Source organism: Protopterus annectens, chromosome 3.part0 (assembly GCF_019279795.1).
Source record: "Protopterus annectens isolate FY-2018-M chromosome 3.part0, PAN1.0, whole genome shotgun sequence".
NCBI classification, from domain to species: Eukaryota; Metazoa; Chordata; order Ceratodontiformes; family Protopteridae; genus Protopterus; species Protopterus annectens.
Window position 1 is genome coordinate 241,188,453 of NC_056731.1, and position 24,182 is coordinate 241,212,634.

General features: G+C 42.0%; 1 protein-coding gene across 1 annotated transcript in view; it reads left to right on the top strand.

Annotated features, from left to right (window-relative positions):
- Positions 1 to 24,182, top strand: part of SNX13 (sorting nexin 13) — a 1,298,295-nt gene that overhangs the window by 157,358 nt on the left and 1,116,755 nt on the right. The window contains 1 exon segment of the mRNA XM_044065560.1: positions 376 to 459. Coding sequence (XP_043921495.1) covers positions 376 to 459 — 84 coding nt within the window.

The following is a 24,182-nucleotide window of genomic DNA, read 5'->3' on the forward strand; positions in this document are numbered from 1 at the left end:
GGTTTCCTTTAAGCACTCTGCCTGGATTGCTGGTCTTCTGTGAAGTGTGAAGCTGCTCACTGTCTTGAATATTTGCACTGTTGCCTCCAGAAAAGTAGGATAGTTGTGATGGCATTGAGGTACCCACCCCTTAGCTGTTGTCTGGAAGGGGAAGAAGTAGACTAAAAAGTTGAGTAGTCCTGACTACAGTAGTGCATCTGAGAGTGGTCTTAGAGTTATTTTCCTGAAATAACTAATGAACACCTGTTTTTGTATAATTTGTAGTATGTGTTTTTAATATTGTGTATGCAGTCTGTAACATATTTCACAATGATATAGAATGTTATGGTTTATTGATAGTAACTGCGGCATTTATAGTTTATTCTTTTTTTCCAGGAAATACTTTCACGGGGAATTCTCCTTCCATTAATAAACCAGCTTAGTGATCCAGACTACATTAATCAATATATTATATGGATGGTAGGTGAATGTTTATTCATATTCAAGGATTCTGGTATGATCAACTGATGTGATTGCAGGGTTTAGTTTCTTCAGTACTTGTACTGTTAGGCAAGTATGTAGATTGGAGAAAAATGCAGCATATTCACTGAAATTATCCACTTTTTGTGTATCCTGAATTAAATATACACATTTTTCTTCCTAAAGTGCTAAGAAAATGTCTTTCTGGTTAAGCTTTGTAAAAAACAATTACTGCATTTTATGAGCAACAGTTACTAGATAGAAACTCCATTAATGTAACAAATCCAAATAACACTAATTCGAGGTTTACAGTGTGCGTATGTTTATTGTAGTGATTTACATTGCATAATACTGAAATGACCCACCAAAATGAATTCATTCAATTAATTAATCAGTCAATTAATTAATAATTTAATTAATTAATTGAATTAATTGAAGTGAATTAGATATGGTCTATTTTTTAATGTTGGAGACTCATTCCTAGAGGGGTAGCATATGTCCAAAAAAATCCACATTTGTGTTCTTTAGCTAACAGAGTGTCCTTAATTTTGAAAGAACCTCACTTCTCTTTCCTTCCAGTTCAGAAATGTTGAGTTATGTTAATTCACACTTTGTCTTGTGTATCACATTTTTTTTCTTTTCTCTCTCATTTTTTCCATGAACAGCAGACAGTTATTTAAAAGTGTGCCTAAAGAAAACAAGAGCCTCTCTACCATAGATGCTTGCATTGTATTTCTCTGTTCAGTAACTGAACTTTTAAGCAATCCCTGTTTATGGTGCATGCTTTTGCATTAACAGTATTCTGCCGCAGAGTGCTTGTATTCACACACACATTTCAATTCAGTTTATTTTGCTGCTTTGAAGAGCACAGAGGTGTCTATGGGTCTCTTCAGCCTAGGCATTTGTGTTCCTGTTTCCTAGCACATTCGTTTTACTTGTATTAATTTAATATTTTAAAAAGTGCATTATAATTTTACATAAAAGATAATCTGGAGGATGGAGTAATGGGAACCATTTCCCTGAAGTGAAGGGAACAGTTTCCATGGATGCATAGTGTTAGGAGGGGCATAATTGTGTTTTCAGTGCATTATTAGCATTCAGAAACTAATTTCTGATCTGATGCTATCAATTTTCATTCTGTCCTCAACTGTTGGGGTTTGGATCTGATCCTCGGATCTGACTTGGACGTTACTTTAGCTCATAGCCACCAGAAAGCTCTCAGACTCCTCTCTTAACCGTAATGCACCAACCCCTAATATAACCCAGATCTTGTTTGCCACTTTTACGATTAGACGTCGTCATCCTAAGCTCTTCAGTAATTCTTTAAAAACAATAAATACTTTAAAATGATCTTTTTCAGAGTTTTATAGTTAATCCTCCTATTATACTACGTGTAGTACTTTTAATACCATAATTAGTATTTTGTTCTCTTTTTCTCTTCTTTTTTGCACTTTCACTGTAATTATTGATACCATCGTCAGTATCTCTCCCTATATTTTTCTGTCGTATTCTTCCTTCCTTCTTTACAAGAAGTTACTTTCTCTCTTATTGTTATAGTGTGTAAGGATGTCAGAAAAAGGCCCTTTGGGTTTTAAGAAGTGCCAAAAGTGTGGGCACAAGTAGCCTTTGTCCGACACTCACACTTTTTGTGTATTGTTTGAGCCCAGACCACCTTCAAGTTAATTGTACTGTTTGTAAAAACTTTAATCTGCATATAATTGCAGACGGACAGAAAAAATAAACATTTTGAATGGGTTACTTCCTACTTCCTTCTCAGAAGCTATTGCTAGGTTCTAATCCCACAGACCAAAATCAATGGAGCCTTCCACTAAATCTCTTAAACCTTCTGGATCCTTGACTACACCTTCCTGGAAGTCACCAAAAGAGAAGCATAAATTGGATCTGAAGGTGGCTGCTGTGGTTCGACCACCGTCAGATCCAACAAAACCTTCATCAGATCCAAGCACTTCAGATGTCAGACTCCTACCAAGAACCAGATACTAACCAAGTTTAGATCTGGTGCCTTCCAGAGTACTTTCTATCTTTTTGGAATAACGGCACTCTGAGTCTCCATCCCTAGCTTCCTCTCAAACTTCCAGAAGTTTGACCGAAGATGATATTGACAGAATGATGAGGCAGTTCCTCTCTGCACAAATACAGATGGGAGTTCTCTTGACCCCACCCCTTCAGGTCAGGAAGCCCTTCCGTCTACCACGCTGTCATTTTCAGCTCCTTCTGTGATCCGACTGGTCATTTTGGAGCCCCTGGATTCGAGCTTTCCAGGTCCTTCTGGTTCAGATCTGAAGATATCCTTATCTTTGGATCCAGAGCTGTCTTGAGTGCACTGGCTCAGATGTCTTCAAAGTGGGATGACTGTCTGAGCCAAAATGCACCTGTTTGGTCTGAGACATTAGAGGTGACTCTGAAGTTTTTGTACCCATCTGTGCTCCTCATTACCTCCACATCTGACAACTCTGCTCAGACTTCTGCCTATGGTAGGTGGCCTTAGGGGCAGAAGGAGCCAGTGGACCAGAAGCCTGACTTCTCAGCTCCATTGTCTTCTTTCTCCCTGGAGCATTCTGCCTTTGAAGTAGTGAAGAGAGTGTTTTCTGCTCTGGCAGGAAGGATGTATCCTACCCTCTTGGATCTTCCCTCTGGATCCCAGATGTCTCTGCGCCTTGAGCCACATCATTCTACGTGACAGGGGCAACTAGCTGAAAGTCTTCCGGCTATGCAGCAGGTTTTACAATCTCATTCGATGCTTCACTAGATCATCCCACTGAGAGAGTCCCTAGGAAGAGGAAGTGCAAGAGGAGCCATTTCTACTCGCTTCAGGAGTCAAGTCACAGAGGATGCTGATTTCAATGAAGAAAAGTCCCTAAGATCACCACCTGAAGACGTGTCATTCAGAGGCTTTCTTGACATCCTTAAATAGGGGGACGGTAGCGGTGGTCCTCTGATAACTCCCCCCCCCCCCCAGAGGAATCCGTTTTCCTGGAAGCCTTTGGAGTTGGCCTATCTATTCCTGGGTGACTTCGCCCTCCGATGATCTGATTGATTTGATCTCTTGGTAGGTGTGGAAGGAGCCTGACGCAGTTGAGCCCATCCCCAAAAGACCAGATTGGATTCTGCCTCTACCTGTAGATAGGGAATATTGGAGCAAGGGAGTGCCTGTAGATGCTATATTCATGGTGTCTGCCACAGAGAAGGAACTTGCTGAGCTAAGTTCTTCTGTCCATCCCCGTAACAAGGAGTCTAGGGCATTGGACAGATTTGGGAAGTGTGTATGCTTCAGTGACTTTTGCCCTTAGATCGTTGAACTACCTGGCACACTTTACAAGACTGCAAACGGACTTGATAAAGGAACTGTAAAAATCACTTTCTGGGATCACTGCTGCCAATTCTCAGACTTCTGTTGTCTGTCAGTTGGATACCGTACAGTCTATTTCTAATTTGTCCATGAAGCTTATCCTGCATGCAGCTGACGTGCCTGATGAGCGGGGGGGGTTCAGGCATTTCTATTTGGTGACATGCCTGGATGCATTTGTGTGATTGGAGCCATTCAAGTCCTTGTTAGTCAGTGCACCCTTTGACAGTAGTTCTTTGTTTGGCCCTAAAGTTAGACATATTCCAAGTGTGAAAGAGATAGAAAGACCCTCTCTGCAGTGGGCGTACGTTTTTTGACTCCTCAAAGATTCTTCTCTGGTAATCAGTGCAGCGGTCTAGAAGTGTGGATCAAGAAGTCCCAGAGTCCTTTCCAAGATCCATGTGGAGAGCTCCCCCAGGGACACGAGGTGGGGGGGGGATTCAAATAGACGATGTCCATGTGGCAGAGGAGGCCCACAGAACCAGGGGTCCAGAGATTCCTTCTCCGATCCACCTCTAGAGGCAGTTGGGGGTTGTTTATCACTGCACCAGAGAGCCTGACTATATATATAACAAAAGATACATGAGTGCAGAGGGTTATTTTCAGTGGTTGTACAATTCTCTTTTCCCTACCACCTCCATCTGTATTCAAAATTCCCAATATTCCACCCAATCAGAGGAAAGCAGCACTAGAGATACACAGCTGCTTGAAAAGAGTCATCCAAGAGGTCCCACCAGACCAGATAGAGTCCAGAACTTAAGATTCTTTTTAAAACAAGGGACTAGAGACCAATTTTGGATAAGAGCAACTTGAACAAAGCGCTTTGACACAGTTTCAGATGGTCACGGTTCAGTCTGTTCTGCTTTTTTTTAGGTAAGGATGACTGGATATGCTCGGTACTACACATCCTGAAGGTCTATCACATAGAAATGAAAAGATAATTTGGAAGGTACTTAAGTTTCCGGCTGGGAGCCAGTCACTGCTCACCAAGAGAAAAACAAGACACAGCACTGGCCACGACTGCTGAATTCCAAAATGTTTATTCTTCCTGGTAGAAATAGATTTTATAACAGCACTATTTATAAAAAGCGGCTATCCCGAACCCCTTTGTAAAATTTTGGGGGATGAAATCAAAAAGAAGAGAGCTGAAGGTGTCTATAAATCGATGCATATAAGAACTATGGTGTCGACCATGGAAGCTAATGTGAATATGCAGAGAGACCAAAACCCAGAACTTAAAAGGGGTGGAGGGTTGATGTTCTTTACTACCTTTAACCAGGATGTTGAATGGGTCACACATACCATTAAAAAGAACTATAGATTGTTGCAGTTTGACAGGCATCTTGTGGACAAGCTGGAGAGTGGTCCCAGGTTTGTCTTTAGAAGGGATAGATCTTTTAAGGAAATCCTAGAAATGATAAGCCACTATGATTTTGACAGCTCCAATAGAGTTTTTGGGAATTTTAAGTGTGGAATGTGTACTGTATGCAAAACACCATGGAGACTGGTAACCAAGTATGCATTAATGGGACTAACATTTATTTTCAATGGCATTTCAACTGTGTTAGTAAGAATGTGGTGTACATGGCTAAATGTGAACACTGCCCAGCTTTTTATATTGGAAAGACCAGCAGGCGGTTTAAAGACAGGATCGATGAGCATTTGTTAGATATAAAAAATAGGAAAGCCACCAACGCATTGACTAGGCACATTTTTAAAAGTCCAGAGCATGTATTTAAATTTCTTGTTTTGCAACAACTGAACAAGGATGCCCAGGGTAGGATTTTAGATTTACACCTGGATATTTATGAATTAAGGTGGCAGTTGCGGTTAAACGCCACCAATTATCCAGGCATTAATGACAACGTAAGCATATCAGCTGTATTAAAATTAAAGTACATTTTAGGGTAGTTTTTAATGTTTTTAAGTTATGTATAGTAGTGATGTTCTTCATCTCACATTGCTGCAGTCCTAACACTTGGGTAGTCCGCTGTCCCTCGGTCGGCCCGAATATCAGAGTATAAGGCTGACGTCGATCAAGGCGCATTTGACTGACATCAGAACGTCAGGGTACAAATGCGCATGACCGACGTCATATCCTCGGTCTTTTTTGCCGCATGGTCCGATGCAGAAGCAGTGTTGCAAGTGCCGTTCGGCGTTCTGAAATTTTTCGAATTCGGAGTTTCAGACCGAAGTCAGAGTTGGTTAAGTACCCGTTGGGGAATATTTTGGTTTTTCTTGCCTCAGTGGTTTACCGGATGTCAGAAAAAGTGAATAACTGTATTTCTTGTGGGAAACAGATACCGCATAGGGATTACCATAATTTGTGTATACCTTGTTTGGGACCTGAGCACGGCGTTGTTGGGTGTCGCTTTGTGCTAGGTTCAATAAACGCACTATAAAGCGTGGTTGGATTGGGCCAGCTTGGTCTTTGGGAAGCGGTGCAATTACAATATGCCGTCGGATGCTCCGACGCCGGCTTCCTCAAAGAAGCACAAGGACAAGGCAGTTAAACCTAGGTTAGAGGAGTCGTCCGAACCGGACGCCGGTTCTTTAGAGGCTTCAGGGGAAGCGGTGGTTCGGCGGAGCTCTATGGAGTCCCAGGGAAAAACTGTGTTTTTACAGGATGTGGCCTCCCAGGAGGCAGGTCAGGCTGTAGGGGCTTCTCAGGTAACTGTACTCCCCTCCCTTCCTAAGGTGTCTAGGCCCTCTCTTTCTGCTTCCAAGGCTTCTCCTAGAGGCAGGTCTAGTTTGGCTTCTGTGAGTGTCACTCCTAGTTCTTCAGGTTCTGTGCCCAAAAAGCACATGCTTAAAATGGCAGAAGATTTAATTACTTTATTAGAGGTTCTATGCCCCTCCTGATAAGAGGCCTAGGATGGAACCTGTGTTGGGGATTATGAGCGGGCTTGGATGTGTCTGAGTCTTGGCTGAAGACTTGCAGGAGTATTCTCATTATTCTGATTCTGATGTGGATGATTCTACTCCTTCTGCTTCTCCTCCTGAGGATTTTTCTTTTCAGAGACCCTTCACTCCATGAGAGAGCATTTTAAATGGGAAGGTCAGGATTTCTCGATTCAGGAAAAGGCTTAGGGAATTTTGTTTTACCCCAGCATAGGCCTTTAGCTATACCTCCTGTTCTGAATGTAGTGGAAGATGTGTTTGCAGAGGCTTCGCAATCCTGATTCTTTGCCTCCTGCTCCTGTTAAACCAGATAGATATTACAGGGTGCCTGAAGCTCATAAGTATCTTTTAAGAGTCCTAGGGCAGACCCAGAAACTGTTAGCCAGGGGCCTAAGGGTGTAAAGGCTTCTGTTGTCAAGAATCCGGTTCCTGCAGATAAAGAGGCCAGGGCCTTGGATAGATGGGGAAAGAAAGTTTATACTTCTTCCACTCTAGCCATGAGAGCTTTGAATTGCCAGTTTCACATGTTGAAATATCAAAATTATCTCCTTTCACAGTTGAAATCTAAGGTTGATGCTCTGGCGGAAGGTATTGATTGTAAAGAGTTACAAGATTTAGTGCATGTTTCTGAACAGGTGGGTAAGCATTCTTTGCAATGTGGTTTTGATGCTGTACAGGCCTCGTCTAGGGTGGCTGCCACTGGGTCAGTTCTTCGCAGGCATGCCTGGCTGAGGGATCAGAATTTATCTGACCATGTTAAAACTAGGATCTTGGATGCCCCTTTGCAATCTGATGTCTTGTTTGGTTCTCCTGTTGAGGCAGTTTTGAAGAAAATGGAAGACAAGGCTAAGTCTATGCAGACTGTTAAAGATTTTTTGCAGGTTCAGCCTCCAAAGTTTAGTAGAAATTGGCCTACTAAAGGGTGGACGTATCCTTCTTATGATTCCCAGTCTAGGGGTAGATCTAGACGTGGCAGGGGCAGAGGTCAGGGCTCTTTCAGGCCTAGGACAGGAAGTTCTCCTGCACAGTCTTCGGGTGAGGGCAGGGGTCAGTCCTTTCGTAAACAGACCCAATGACCTACCTTTTCAGCTGCCAGAACCTTCTCGCCTGGCAGCACCTTTGGGAGGAAGGTTGGCACTTTTCAAAGAAAATTGGAGTTTGATTACCCAAGACAGATGGGTACTGGATATCATACATCACGGTTACAGGTTTTATTTCCATACCTTGCCTCCTTTCAAAGGCATGCCAGACATTCCTCCTCAACAAAGAATAGAGGCTCACAAGCAAATTTCTCTGTTACTCCAAATAGGGGCCATACAGCCGGTTCCTATGCCAGAAAGGCCTAGGATTTTATTCTCGCCTGTTCCTTGTGCCAAAAGGGGAACACGTGGAGACCAATTTTGGATTTATCTATCCTCAACACTTATCTGGACATTCCCAAGTTCAAAATGTTGGCGTTACAACAGCTTTTACCTCTGCTGGGCAAGGATCACTGGATGGTAACTTTGGATCTCAAGGAGGCTTACCTTCATGTTCCTATCAGGCTAAGTTGCAGGAAGTATCTGCGTTTTCGGACTGGGACTTCTCACTATCAGTTCTCTGCATTGCCCTTTGGCTTATCTACTGCGCCCAGAGTATTTACAAAAGTTCTGGCTCCAGTGATAGCTTTCTTCAGGCTAAAAGGAATACAAATCTATCCTTATTTGGACGATTGCCTGATACTGGCTCAAGAAAGGGACGAGCTTCTTCGTCATTTGGAATATGTGATAGCAGTGCCTGGGGTATTCTGTGAACGAAATAAAGTCCAGTCTAGTACCCTCTCAAGACATGTGCTTTCTGGGAGTAAGACTGAATACAGCATCCCAGATGGCCTTTCTAACCCCGGACAAACAAAAGAATCTTTCCCTTTACTTCCATCATCTATCTCTTCAGTCTGGGCTGACTGCAAGGACAGTCCTTCAAGCCTTAGGGTTCATGGCATCTTGTATTCTGGTGCTTCCCAATGCCAAACTGCATATGAGGAAGTTGCAATGGTATCTCAAAAATGTATGGACACAGCACTGCCAGCATCTGGACACTGTCATTCAAATAATACCTTGCATTCAAAAGGAATTTTTGTGGTGGGCTCAGGAATGTCACCTAAACAAGGGACTCTCTGTGACCCGGCCAGAGGCGAGTCAAATTTTAACAACAGATGCCTCAGACAAAGCTTGGGGAGCTCATTTAAACGGAAAGTGGATACAAGACAAGTGGCCTGTCAGACTACAGCATCTACATATCAACTTGAAGGAGATGTTAGCAGTCCAGTTTGCATTAATAGCTTTCAAGGATTTACTTCTTCCAGGGCAGGTGTTGATTCTAACAGACAACACAACTGTCATGTGGTACATCAACAAGCAAGGGGAACACATTCTTATCCTCTATGCAGGCAAGCAATGATTTTGTGGGAGACTGCTCTCAGTTTACAACTAAGTCTTCAGGCAAGGTTTCTGCCGGGAGCACAGAACTCCTTAGCAGATGTGTTAAGCAGACAAATCATGGATCCCCACGAGTGGAAACTGGATCTTCATGTATTTCAGAAATTGACAGTGTCCTGGGGAACTCCAGACATAGATCTGTTCGCTTCTCCACTAAACCACCAGCTGCCAAAGTTTTGCACAAAGCGGTTTCATCCCACAGCTTGGAAAGTGGATGCTCTTTCTTTCAGTTGGAAAAATCATGTGTATGCCTTTCCACTGCTGCCTCTCCTCCCAAAGGTACTTCTGAAGGTCAGACAGGACAAGCCAAGGATGATTTTGATAGCTCCAGATTGGCCTCGACAGCACTGGTACCCATTACTAAGAAGTCTGGTACGGAAGCCTCCATGGCCTTTGCCTTTGATTCCTCATCTGTTGTCCCAGGAGGACAGTCATTTGCTCAATGTCAAGCTTCACTCTCTTCACCTAACAGCATGGCATATTCTGTTTTAAACCATAAAGGGTCTCAACTTCCACAACAAGTTTTGAATGTGATTTTGGAAGCTAGAAGGCCTAGTACAAGGAAAGTGTAAATGGAAGAGATTTTTATTTTGGAGTGCAGCTAAGGATTTGGATGTTTCTGAGCCTGATTTAAGTGTGGCTCTTCAATATCTTACTGAGTTATTGGACAAAGGTTTGTCCTTCTCTTCTATTAAGATTCATGCTGCAGCAATTTCAGCTCACTACGACTGTGACCCACCATTGTTTTCTCAGCCTTTGTTCAAGCAATTTCTTAGAGGGGCAAAGAATATAAGACCCCCACGTAGAGCTCCTACTCCTGCTTGGGATCTCAATTTTGTGTTGGAGAAACTCACTCTACAACCTTTTGAGCCTGCAGCTACTGCTGAGTTGAAATATTTGTCATGGAAGACTGCTTTTTTGTTGGCCATTACCTCTGCAAGAAGGGTTTCTGAATTGCAGGCCCTTATGGCAGTTGAGCCTTTCTTAATTTTCCATAAGGATAGGGTATCTCGTACTAATTCTTCATTTATGCCTAAAGTGGTTTCTAGTGTGGCTTTAAACCAAACTATTCATTTGCCTACTTTCTATGCAAATCCCCAAACTAAAGGGGAAAAGATTTTGCACACTTTAGATGTACACAGGCAGTTGCGATATTATTTGGACAGAACTAAAGGGTTCAGACAATCTCAGCAGTTATTAGTTTCTTTTGCTTTGTGCTCTCAGGGCAAGCCTGTGTCAAAACAAACTATTTCTAAGTGGATTGGATTTTGCATTGCTTTCTGTTATTCCCATCATGGCAAAGAGATTCCAGCTGGGATTAGGCCTCATTCCACTAGGGCTACTGCCACTTCAACAGCTTTTTGAGGGGTGGCTACTAAGGATATTTTGGAGGCAGCCACTTGGAGTTCAGTGCATACCTTCTCTAGGCATTACCACCTTCCACTGTACTCTAAATCCAGGGCTGGTTTTGCCACTGCTGTGTTACAGGGCATTTTGGCAGCTCCTGCTTCATTATAGTTTAGCCATCCTCCCTTACCTCTGCTTTGGGATTCTACCCAAGTGTTAGGACTGCAGCAATGTGAGATGAAGAACATAGTACAGTTTTGTACCTACCATAAATGTAGATGTTCAAGATCCACATTGCTCCTCCCTCCTTCCCCTCTGTAGTTTGAGGTGGTGGTGTGGGTTGGGTTATCCATCTGAGGTATAATTGTATAATTGTATATATTGTACATATTTTTGGTGTTAGGCTGGTTAGTTGTTTAGTTGTTGTCTATGGGTTTTGACCTTTCTTTTTAGGGTCTTCTGACATCTGGGGCAAGAAAAGACTGAGGATATGACGTCGGTCATGCGAATTTGTACCCTGACGTTCTGATGTCAGTCAAATGCGCCTTGACCGACGTCAGCCTTATACTCTGATATTCGGGCCGACCGAGGGACAGCGGACTACCCAAGTGTTAGGACTGCAGCAATGTGGATCTTCGAACATCTACATTTATGGTAGGTACAAAACTGTACTTTTCTTTAATGTTGTAATGTTTTTTAGAATATTTAATTGGTTTATTAATTTATTATGTCATTAGGATGTATGGGTATTTAAGGGTTGAGGTTTTAAGTGTTCTGAAGAAGTCCAAGAGGCTTTGGATGAAAGCACTTAACCTGTGTGAAGAATAAACATTTTGGAATTCAGCAGTCGTGACCAAGTGGTGTGTCTTGTTTTTTTCTTGGTGAGCTGTGCTTTCAGGTTAATATGTTTGGGAGCCAGTCAAAACCAATTCAGAGCACTGCCCTTTAGCCTCACCACAGCCCCCAGGGTGTTCAGCAAATGCATGGTAGTGATAGCAGCTCACCTGAAACTGCAGGGATTCTGAGTCTTTCCATACTTGGATGACTGGCTCATTACCACCCCGACCAGGCATACACTAATTAGAGCAAGTGATCAGGTACTCCAGACTTGCTCCCATCTGAGTATAACCATAAATTACAGTCTCACTTAACAACCATCTCAAACATTGGAATTCATAGGAGCAGTTTTCAACATGGTTTCATTGGCAGCATATCTTTCTCTCTCAAAAGTGCAGATTATCAGATTCCAGGTCAGAAAAATAATTCACAGTACCACAATTTCAGCCTGTCTGATTCTTCAAGCTTTGGGGTCAATGTCAGCAGCCATAATTTTAGTTCATCTAGCAAGATTTTGTGTGAGAATTCTTCAATGAATGTTAACAACACAATGGTCAATTCGTTATCAACCCGTGTTATCCCAAATAAGAATCACTCAGGCATGCAAGAGATACCTAAAATATTTAGAGGTTAATATTGCTTCCTGACATTTCCTTTTTTTGGTGTTGCTATGTAACTATAACCTTTTGTAACTGTGTTCTTGATGATGATTATATATATGTTTGTAAAATCCCTGGAGCCTCAACATTAACTACAAACTAACTTTTAAATATTGTGCTATACTTTACGTGTGTGTTAACTGTGGAGCTTTTCTCCCTGGGCCTCATCTGAAAAAGGGCAACAGCTCAGTTGGACTAAGCATTTCAACAAATGTCAAATAAGTAAATAAATAAAAAATAATACCTTTGGTGGTGGATTTGTAGACACCCTCCTAATTTTGTTATAAATCCTTTCAACCACTTCGTTTTCATCTTTTACTTCAACTGAGTTATTATCTCTTTGCTGTAAATATTACTTAACTCACAAAAAAAAAAAAAAAAAAATTTGTGTTTTGATATTCTATTGTTTGGCTAGTTCTACCCTATGACCTCACTTAATTAGTTAAGATATTTAATATTTGTACTTATATTTCTTCCCTTTCTATAATACAATTGTATTTCCTATAACTGTTTCAATCCTCTGGAGCTTTTCTCCCCGGGCCTCCACTGAAAATGGACATTAATCCAGCTGGACTAGCCCGGTCAACAAATGTAAAATAAATAAATAAATAAATAAAAATTTGATCATATCAAGTTCTAGAAGGCTGCCCTTTTGTTTTCCCTCAGCCCAAAGCTGTAGTGACCACGGACGCTCCCCAGACTGAATTGGGGTGACATTTCCTGGGGAAGAGTGTCCAAGGCACTTGGCCCCTCAAAGAAGCCAATATGCATATTACTATCCTGGAAATGAGAGCAGTGCTGTTAGCATTGCAGGCCTTCCAAGACTCTCTTCCTTTCAGGGCAGTTGTGATACAGACAGACATGTCAGTAGTCTCATACATCAACAAGCAAGGGGGAACCAGGTCTTACCCCTTGTGTCGAGAAGTCCTCAGAGTGTGGGAATGGGCAATCTCTTCCAACCACTTTCTGACAGCAACACACATTCTGGGAAGTCCATCGTGATAGCAGACAAATTGAGCAAGTCTGTTGTAGTACCTCACGAGTAGTCTTTCAACATGAAAGTGACGCACATGATTTTCAGTCATGGAACCAGCCTTGCTGCAATACTTTTGCTTTCCCCCTAAACAAGTGCAGCAGCTGCTTTTACCTGATCCTCCACCTCCCCCACCTCCTCCATATCAAGCAGAGCGCCACATTGGCCCTCTTCAAAAGGAACCTTGATGATAGGATGTGAGATAGGAAATTCACCCTGGGGCTCATGTCAGTCGCCCTACTAGACGGGCCCGGAGAAGTAAATATTGTGGGAAGAAATATCCAGGGAATTGTTATGGCTAGGCTTGCATAGGCCCTAGGGCCGATAGCCTAGTACCAACCTATGAATGGTTTTGTCTGATGTAAGTAAAAATGTAATGGGTGATGAACATCTAGCAACTGTAGTGCATATTCACCCTTGATTAAAAATTGGGAAAGATTACTGGATGGTTTATGGGACTCATTAATAGATAATTCAGAAGCCTCCTGAGGGGGAAAGGAGAAGCTGGTTTTCAGGCACCCTCTGTCTTTGTGAAGTATTAGGTAAAGAGATTTTGTGGACAAGGCATACAGCTCAGAAATTCTCCTGGTAGAAGTGGTAGCAACCAAAAATATGGTCTTTGATGATAAAAACTTTAGGTCACCCCCTAGCAGCAGGTTCAAACGGGGGACTGTTCAGTGCTTGCAGTAAAAGAGTAATGTCCCAGGGAGGAACTAGATCTCTAAGTGGTGGGCATAGAAGAAAAGTTCCTCTAAAGAAAGCCTTGGATATTCTAAGAGCTGCTGTGGACTTGTGATTTTCACCCATGCGGAAAGAGGGTATCTCAGCTAACTGTACTTGGATGGTACAGTAGGTGGCACCATATTGAAAAAGATGGGCAAAAAAGTCTAAAATTGCTGGAAGAGGTCAGAATTTTCAACCTCCCAAATGGAAAACTTTTTCCATTTGTTTTTTGTAATTTTTTCTAGTAGAAACTGTTTGGAAAGAGGACAAACTGTAAACAACTGAAGATGCAAACCTGGTCTGTTGAACTGTCATTGGAATTGGAGAAACTGTGGGGTCCATTTGAGCGACTGCATGTTTGGGTGAGCTGATCCCAGCAGGTGAGAAATTAGATTTGGTTCCAAGCCTAATACAACCCCTGTCAAGGACTGTAAGGTGCTATGAGGATGACTGTGATTTTCATCAATAATGCTTTCTGCAGAAACCTTGGAATCAGAGATGTCTGAGGAAAGGCATAAAGGAATCCTGGGAGCAAAGAATGTGTTAGAGCATTCCTGGATGCCTCCCCCTCTTGTGGGATTAGAGCCAAGAATTTGATGGATTCTTTTGTTGCGGGGAGAGTTGAAAAGATTGCAGTAAGGTCGGCTTCAATGCCTGAAAATCCACTCCATTACTAATGGATCGAGGGACCACTCGTGAGGGGGTGGAATCTACCTGCTCTACCTGTCCGCAAGGAGATTGGATGTCTTGCTTTTAGAAAACTGTGAGAAGATATTATGGCCTCTCAGTACAACAGATAAAAACTGGTTCCTTTGTTTTTGTTGATGTACGAAACAACTGCCATGTTATCTGTCTGGGTAGAAATCCCATGCAAGAGGAGAGCATTTTGAAAAGCCTTTAACACTAGGAGAACTGCTCTATTCTTCAGTACACTGATGTGTAGACTGGCCTCTGTTTCTCTACATTCCGAGACTGCATATGCTTAAAAAAAGACATGTTTTGTTTGATACGTAAACTGCATCTGGTAAATTTTTTTAGACAGAATGAGAACAATGTAATTACTCGGAATGTTAATACTTTCAAGGTGTGTCAAATGATGTTTTTTACTCATGTCTATCTGAATTGGAGAATGATGAGGCGTTAAATGCATATTGTAAATTACACGTCTAAACTGATTTGTAAAAGTCAATTTATTCCTCATTTTATCCACGAAGGTATTCAGTATTTTTCGTCTGGTGAATTTTGCACTGGAATCTTTGTATAATGATTTTATAAAAAATAAGAGCCAAATTAGTTGTAATCTGGCAAAACTAGAGTGGAGGGCACTGCAGGAGTTGAGCAATAATAAATAACTTATTTTCAAGCCAGCAGACAATGGTAATAAAGTTGTTGTGCATTTTACCCAGTATGCCAAAATGTGTTTTGAACATCTGAATGACAACAACAACACATAGGAAATGTGATATGACACAATATCAGGATGCTATTAAGAAGTATTTAGAGTTATTAGAAAAGGGACTAAGGCTAGGTTATTTCATAGAGGATGATATTAACAATAATTATGATATTAAGGATTGTGAAATGGCTAAATTCTATTGCCTGCCTCAAATCTGTAAAAATATTCACAACCCTCCTGGCCGCCCTATAGTTTCATAGTGTAAATATTTTTTGAACAATATGGGAACCTTTTTACATAATTTTCTTTTACCTTATAGCACAAAGCAATCTTCATTTTATAAAGGATAGTTTTGATTTTTTTTTTTATCTAAGGTTCTTTTAATTACCTGGTCAGATGACATGTATTGGTTAACCATCAGTGTTAAAAGCTTGTATACAAGTATTCAACATCAATTTGGGCTAGAAGCCTTAAGAAGAACCTTGGGTGACAGCCCACTAACATATCACATAATTGAATTGGTTGAATTTTGTTTAACTAACAACTGTTTTGAATTTCATGGTCAGTTATTCCACCAATTGAAAGGTACGGCCATGAGGGCAGCATTTGCCCCTATGTATGCAAATATCATGATGGGATTATTTGAAATGGAGCATCTGTAACATAATATATTTTTAAAAAGCACGTAGTTCGGTACTACAGGTTTATAGATGATTTAATTTTTGTTTGTCAAGGGGGCCAGGAACAGGTTATGCGTTTCATAGATGGTCTTCAGAACAACAGATTTTCATTACAGTTTGACGGTTTACAGACTGGTAAAAAAGTTACCTTTTTGGATATTTCTTTAGAAGGAGAATTGAATGGAAAAGTTATTAGTAATGTATATAGAAAATTTAAAAATGGTATTCATTTTCTAGATGTCCAAAGTTGTTATCCTCTCATCTTTTGAAATCTCTCCTCTATGGTGAACTTCTTAGGGTTAAGAGGTTATGTCATAACAGCAACAAGTTGGATAGTGAATTAATTCAAAAAGCTGACTTGTGTAGAGAGAGGTTACTGTAGAGAAGTTGTTTATGCCTCACTGAACAAAGTGAGAAAGAACACACATAATAGTTATGTAGAAAGGAAAAATCAGGAAGTTAAAAATTGTACTACATACACTGAAGACAATTTTAGAAAAGTTTATGTTGTGACTACCTATGATCTTTTATCTAAAGAGATAAAAAAGATGATACAGCATTACTGGGGTTTTTTATTAAGGTTCAAAAAACTCTGAGATATACTATTTAAGGTTCCTTTGTTTTCATATCGCAAGGGTTGGAGTCTCAAAGACATTTTAGTACATGCTGGATTTTCTTCACCAGATTGTAGAATAACTAGAAATCCTAACTTAGTGACTTAGTATGGATACCTTTCCCTGTGGATATATATATATATATATATATATATATATATATATATATATATATATATGCAGGCATATTAGAGATATCAAACATGGTAGGCTTGAAAGCCCTCTTGCTGCACACTTTCAAGAACATCACCATGGAAACCCAGAGGGGTTGCATGGTACAATTTTTGGACATATACCTGTTAATAGGTTTAATACTGATATCAAGAAAAAAATATTATATAAAGAAACTCTGTTTATATTGAAGTATGGTACACTAACCCCTGGTGGAATCAGTGTTGAGTGTAATTGGAAGGTTTTACTTTAATTAAATTGTTTAATGGCTAATTATTCAATTAGCCTTGGTATTTAAATGCGTTTCAGAGTATGTTTTTTTATTCTGCTTTGAAGGCTATTGCCGAGGCGCTAGAGGATTTTATTAAAACTACTTGTTGGAATTTGTGTTTTCCTTCTTTGTTGTTTTATAAGCTTACAGCTTCTTGCCTGTTCTTTTTCTTTTTCTTTACATTTGGTTCTGGTTCCTTTTCTGTTCCTTCCTGTTTGTTGGTGTATGAAACAACTGCCATGTTATCTGTCTGGATAGAAATCACATCCAAGAGGAGCTCATTTTGAAAAGCCTGCAACACTAGGAGGACTGCTCTGTTCTTCAGTACACGGATGTGTAGACTGGCCTGTGTTTGTGACCATGTACCTTGGACTGACTTTCGCCGATAATGTCCACTCCCATCCCACTTCGGAAGCATCCATGGTTACTGTGGCTTGGGGGAAAGGAATAATGAAAAGATGTCCTTGAAGCACATGTGGAGATTCCACCCGTTGCTGTGTGTGTGCTCTGCAAATCTTCATTAGTGACCCTTGAAAGGATATGGGTTGCTTTCTAATTGACCATTGAACCATCAGAGTCCAATAAAGTTCTCATGCATAAAATATGGCTATGGGATATAATGCAGTAGAAGCTGTCATGTAGCCCAGTAGATTAGTTTTCCTCCTGACTTTTGGTGGGACCTGTTGGTGAAGCAATGTAACTCTTGTCTGGGGGAGCCTTGCTGTCTGAAGTTTTGCATCCAAAATACTCTGAAACTCTAGTCACTGAACTGATTGTGGCTTGGATTTTGTTAGATTCACTGTGGTTCCCAGATCTGTACTCAGTTGGAAAAAGGAATCTCTTATGACTTAAATGAATAGATTCCTGGTAGGGGTGGTGATGAATCAGTCGTTTAAAGTATGAGAATATCTAGAAACCCTGGAGTTGTACATGAGCTGCCACTACTGCATTTCACTTGGTAACCACCCGGGGGGGGGGGGGGTGAGACCAAAGGGCAGAGTTCTGAATTGGGATTGACTGGCTCCCAGCTTGGAGCGAAGATGCCTCCTGCAGCGTTTGTCCATTTTTATGTGGTAGTATGCATCCTGAAGATCTATAGGGTACATCTAGTTGTCCTTCCTCAGTAGGTGGAACAAAATGAACTGATCCATTGCCATTCAGAATTTTGTATGCTTCACAAACTTGTTCAAGTGGCTTGGGTCTAAAATTGGCCTTAAATCCCCATTTTTCTTTGGCACTGAAAAGAACGTTGAGCAAATTCCATATCCTGTCTGGTCTGGGGGGACTTCTTGGATGACTTGATTTCTTAAAAGCTTTCTTATTTCTGAAGCAGCTTCTTCCCTTTGTGAGGGTGAAACCTAAGGAAATCTTTTTTTTTTTGGTATGGAGGATGAGTGTAGAAGGGAAAGAAATGGCTTCTGGTAATGATCCGTTGCATGCATTTGTCTTGACTGATGGTCAGGTTTTTGGGTGCAGGGATACGTACCCCCAACTGCCTTCAGAGAGCAGCTGTTCAGGAGTACTTGAAAGGCTTCTCTGAGAAAGAACCTCTGAAGCCTTGGTTTGGCAGGCCACCTCTGCCCCTTGGGTGATGTCCAGTAAGAGCTTCCCCCTCTGCTTTGGGGTGGGGGGGCTGTTTCTTCAGTAGTATCAGATCTAAATTCTTGAATTTACAAAACCAAATTCTCCCTTTTTAGTTTCTGGAGACGGTCCTTTTAGGGGTGGAAAATGCGATCTCTACAGCAGATAGGAATGTGCCATATCAGATGTCAGTTTTCATTCATTCCTCAACAGCTGGGTTCAGATCTGACCCTCAGATTCAACTTTGAATTTAATTTCAGCTCATGGTCACTGGAAACTTTGGATCTCCTCCCTTACCCACAGTGCTCTATCCTTAGCATCCGCAGAGTTCGTTTGCCACTTTCTGGAAAGGACGTAGTCGCTGTGAGCTCTTGAGCTTTTTTTTTTTTGATAAGTCTGATATAACTTTCTTTCTACAATTATATTTTTAGTTACCACCCTACTTATATCCATGTAATTCTTAATTACCATAGTGGGTATTCATGCTTCTTTCCCTTTTTACATTTTCTAGTGTATCTCTGATTACCATTGTTAGCATTTCCTCTCCCTTTCCCCTTTTTCTCGTTATTGTTTAAGAAAAAAGTGTGGTTATCTGTTTTCCTTTAGTTACAGACATAGCAGAAATTCTTTGGGGTTTAAAACGTGGTCACAAACTTCCTGTATCAGATGCACATGATTGATGTGTTTATTGTTTGTGCCGTAACCATCTCAAAGTGGATTGCTGTATATGCAGGTCATTTAACCCAAGGGTGATTATGGACCACAAAAACAAATTACATTTGAAAGGTCTGCCTCCCTTGACCTTTTCTGAGTCTTTATCTGGGGCTCAACCCCCTAGATCCGACACCAATGAGCTGAGAAAGAGGCCCTCAGATCCATCTGGCTCTTCATCTCCTTAGTTGGATCCAGTGTCTGATCCAGCCCATAAGCCCAGGAAGTCAGATACTAGACTGACTTCCTTGGATCCAGTGGCCTCAGATCCAAAGCCCCTCACCCCATACAAGGTATGTAGCTTCCATGGATCTTCTAGAGTCCCTTCATCTTTCTTAGAGACATGCCAACATTCCAGATCCTCCTCTGTCACCTCATCCTCTCATTCTTCCAGGAGCCTGACAGAAGCTGACATGGGTAGAATGAGGAGGGAGTTTCTCTTGGCACAGATCCAGAGGGGAGTTCTTCCAATTCCTACCCCTCCTGGTCAGGCAACTCTTACCAGCACTACATCCCCTGTCATGACTCCTCCTCTGATCTTGACCCATGGCTTTGGAGCCCTTGGATCTGACTCTAGTGGGACTGCCTGTGTCTGATCCAAAGATCATAGTAACTTCCACTTCGATATTTTCTTTGAGTGCACCAGCTCCAAGTGTCAACTCTGAGTCAGGACACCCCTGTTCAATCAGAGGCATTAGAGTCAAATTGTCTGAACCATCTTTACCCCACAGAGCTTCGGCATTGGACAGCGCGCCTCCAATTTCTGCCTCAGGTGCACTGCCTTTGGGTCAGAGGAAGCAGACTGTTTGGAAGCATGACTTCTTGGGTCCGTTGGCCTCCTCCCAAAAGAGGTCCACCATTGAGGCAGTGAAGAGAGTTTTCCCTGTCTCTGCAGGACGGGTAGCCTCACCCTCCTCAGATCTTCCCTCTGTGTCCTGTGTGTCTCTGTGCCTTGAATCTCATCACTCTACTCTGCAGGGACAGCGAGCCGAAGGTCTCCAGGCTACCTAGTGGGGTACTTCCATTTCTTCCAGTACTTCTCGGAACACCCCACCGAGGAAGTCCCTAGGAAGAGTAGGTGCAAGAGGATTCCCCTAGGAGTCGGTCACTGAAGTTACCAATTTTGATGGGGGGTAAGGATCCCCAAGATCACCACCCAATGACATCTCATTTGGAGGCATTCTATAAATCCTTAAGCAGAGGGGTGGATGGTCCACCAATAACCCTTCCCAAGTGGAATCTGTATTCCTGGAAGCCTTTATGGCCCATATACCTCTTGGGTAATTCTGCCCACCGATGAGCTCATTGACTTGATTTGTAGGCAGATGTGGAAGGAACCAGACATGGCTGAGTCAATCCACAAAAGACCAGACTGGATTTTGGCACCACCCAAAGGAAGGGAGTTTTAGAGCAAGGGAGTACCAGTAGATGCTATTGTTGTGGTGGCGGCCACCAAGAAGGAACTCGTGGAACAGAGTTCTGTCCATCACCCTAACAAGGAGTCAAGGGGATTGGACAGATTTGGGAAGTGTGTTTATCCTTCAGCAACATTTGCTGTCAGATCTCTGAATTATTTGGCACACTTCACTAGATTGCAGAGGGATTTGATTAAGGAACTCACCAAATCTCTTGCCAGGATCAGTACTACTGAGGCTGACTTGTGTGGCCTCACAGTTGACTACCTTACAGTCTGTTACAAATTTATCCATGAAGCTCATTTCACATGCAGCTGAAGGTACCGCAAGGGCAGCGGGTTCAGGCTTTTCCATTAGGAGGCATACCTGAAGCATTTGTGTGACTCTGAGGAGCCCTTCAAGTCCACTTTCGTCAATATACCCTTTGAATGATGTTCTTTGTGTGGCTCTAAAGTTAAAGACAGATGCAAGCAAGATGGAAAGATCCTCTCTGCAGTAGGAGTACATTTTGACCCCTCAAAGGACCTTTTCCAGGAATTAGAGGAGGTGGAAAACTGTGGTTCAAGTAGTCCCAGACTCCGTTCCAAGATCCCTGTGGAGATGGTTCTCTTAGGGGCAGATGGGGAACTCAAATGGAAAATGATGGCCATGTGGCAGAGGAGGCCAACAGAAAAACAGGTCTATAGATTCTTTCTCTGACTGACTCTACCAGTGCTCCTGAAAGAAGGCCTAATTGTCCACCTCTGGAGGCAGTTGGGGATAGTTTGTCCTTGCAGCAGAGCCTGGCTAGCCCTTACAAAAGACACATGGGTGCAGAAGATTATTTCCAGAGGTTGTATAATTCCCTTTTCCCTACCACCCCTACCTGTATGCAAAATTCCAGATGTTTCACCCAGTCAGAGGAAAGCAGCAGCAATGGAAATAGAAAAACTGCTAGAAAGAGTCGTCCAAGAGGCTCCACCAGGCCAGATAAAATCCGGAACTTACTCAAGATTCTTAGTGCCAAAGAAAATGAGGGACTGGAGACCGATTTTGGATCTCAGCAATCTGAACAAATCAGTTCAGCACACCAAGTTCCAGATGGTCACAGTTCAGACCATTTTGCCCTTCCTCTACAAGGACAATTAGATGTGCTCAATAGATTTTCAGGATCCGTACTATTACATAAAAATGAGCGGGTGATTCCGAAGATGCCTACCATTCAGACCTGGAGTAAGTCATTGCTAGTTAAGAGCTCTGCCCTTTGGCCTCACCACAGCCCCCAGAATGTTCACCAAATGCATGGCAGTAGTAGCAACTCACTCAAGACTGTAGAGATTGAGTATTTCCATACTTGGGTGATTGGCTCATATGCGCTCCAACAAGACATCTGCTGATAAAAGCCCGAGATCAGGTACTGCAGACTTGCTGCTGCCTACTGGGGATTACTATAAATTACAACAAATCTCAGAACCGTCTCAGATTTTGAAATTCATAGGAGTAATTTTCAGCACTGTATTCATGACCACCTCTTTCCAAGAGTGCAGACTCTCTGATTCCAGGTCAGGAAGATAATTCAGAATTCTTCAGTTTCTGCCTGCTTTATATTACAAACCTTAGGATCAATGTCTGCAGTGGCAGTTCTAGTCCCACTGGCAAGATTTCATATGAAGATTTTACAATGGATGTTGGCAACTCAGTGGTCCATTCTTCATCCATATATGTCCACTCAGGTAAAAATTACCCAAGTGTGCAAAACGTTATCTTTGGTGGTGATCCAATCAGATCAGGTTATACAAGGCTATCCTTTCATTCTACCTCAACCCAGGGCCATACTGACCATGGACACATCCTAGATTGGGTGGGGGGACATCCTGGGAAAAACAGTCCAAGGCACATGGTCCCCGAAGAGGCCATCTTGGACATCAATGTCTTGGAAATGAGAGCAGTGCTTTTAGCATTGCAGACTTTCAAGACACTCTCCCTGTCGGGACTATTGCAGTTCAGACAGATCTTGCACCTTGTGTCGAGAAGCTTTCAGAGTTTGGCAGTGGTCAATCTCTTCCAACTGATTTCTGATAGCAAACTACATTCTGGGGAAATCCAACTTGATAGTGGACATATTGAGCAGGTCCATTCTACTACCTCATGAGTGGTCTCTTAACAAGAAAGTGGTGGAAATTATTTTTCACCAATGGGGCCAGCCATGCTGGGACATATTTGCATATCCCCTAAACAGCAAGTGCAGCAGGTTCTTTGCCCTATTCCACCCACCAGGGGAGTCACTGAGAGACGCTTTCCTACACGATTGGCCCCCCGGTCGTCTCTATGCATATCCCCCTTAATCCCCAAGTTCCTACAGAAAGCATCCCTGTTGAAGAGCAAAGTCATCCTCATTGCCACTTACTGTCCTCGACAAATTTAATTCCCCTTTCTTTGGCCTCATCTAGTCTACCCGCCTTAATTTCTGGATCCAATTCCAGAACTTTTGTCTCATCCGACAGGCATGATTCACCTGGATATCTCAAACCTAAAACTGACCACATGGTTTCTCTACTTCCATTGATAGCCAGACAGTATTCTGTTTTCCCCTGTCTGTCATATACTTTTGTTTTACCGCAATGTTTCCACAAGAAACCTTTATAAAACGCAGTGGAAAAGGTTTGCCTTTTGGTCACAAGAGAAACATATTGACCCTTTTTCAGTACCATTGCATAGTGTCCTGGAATTTTTAGCAACAATTTTCAATGAAGTAGCCAGTTCCTCATCTGTTAAAGTACAACTAGCTGCCATCTCTGTCATATAGGGATTGCAAACTCCTCCTTGCATCAAACTTTGTTAGGTCTTTTTGAAAGGTACCTTTCTTTCGAGACCACATTATAAGGATCCAACTCCATCATGGGACTTAAATATAGAGTTACATGTCTTAACTCCTTCTCCCTTTGAACCAGCAGCAAAATATGACCTTAAGTTTTTGACCTGGAAGACTATATTTCTGGTAGCCATCACATCAGTAGATAACTGCCAAAGCTTCAAACATTATCTGCTAAACCTCCTTACTTGATATTTCACAATGATAGAGTAGCTTTACAAACAAATCCTTCCTTCTTTTCCTAAAGTGGTGTCAGACTCCAGACTCTAACATCAACCTATCTGTTAATCTCCAAATTTTACAAACAGAGGTGAATGTATGTTGCACTTACTGGATGTGCATGGGCAATGGTCTTTGCTTACATAAAACAAAGGATTTCAGAAAAACAGATCAATTATTTGTCTCCTTTGTAGTTCCAAATTAGGCAAGTCAGTTACAAAAGTAACATTAGACAGATGGCTGACTGAGTGTATTTTCTTTTTCTGTAGTAAATTTGGCCTATCCTTACGAAAACCTGTCAGAGCCGATTCAGCCAGGCCCATGGAAACATCAGTACTTTTATCTAGGGGCCTCCATGAATGATTTATGTGTGGCTGCTACTTGGGCTAATCCTCATACCTTTTTAGTCATTACAAATAGGATCAGGTCTCGAGGGGAAGCACAGCTTTCTGCTTACCTGTGCTTAGACA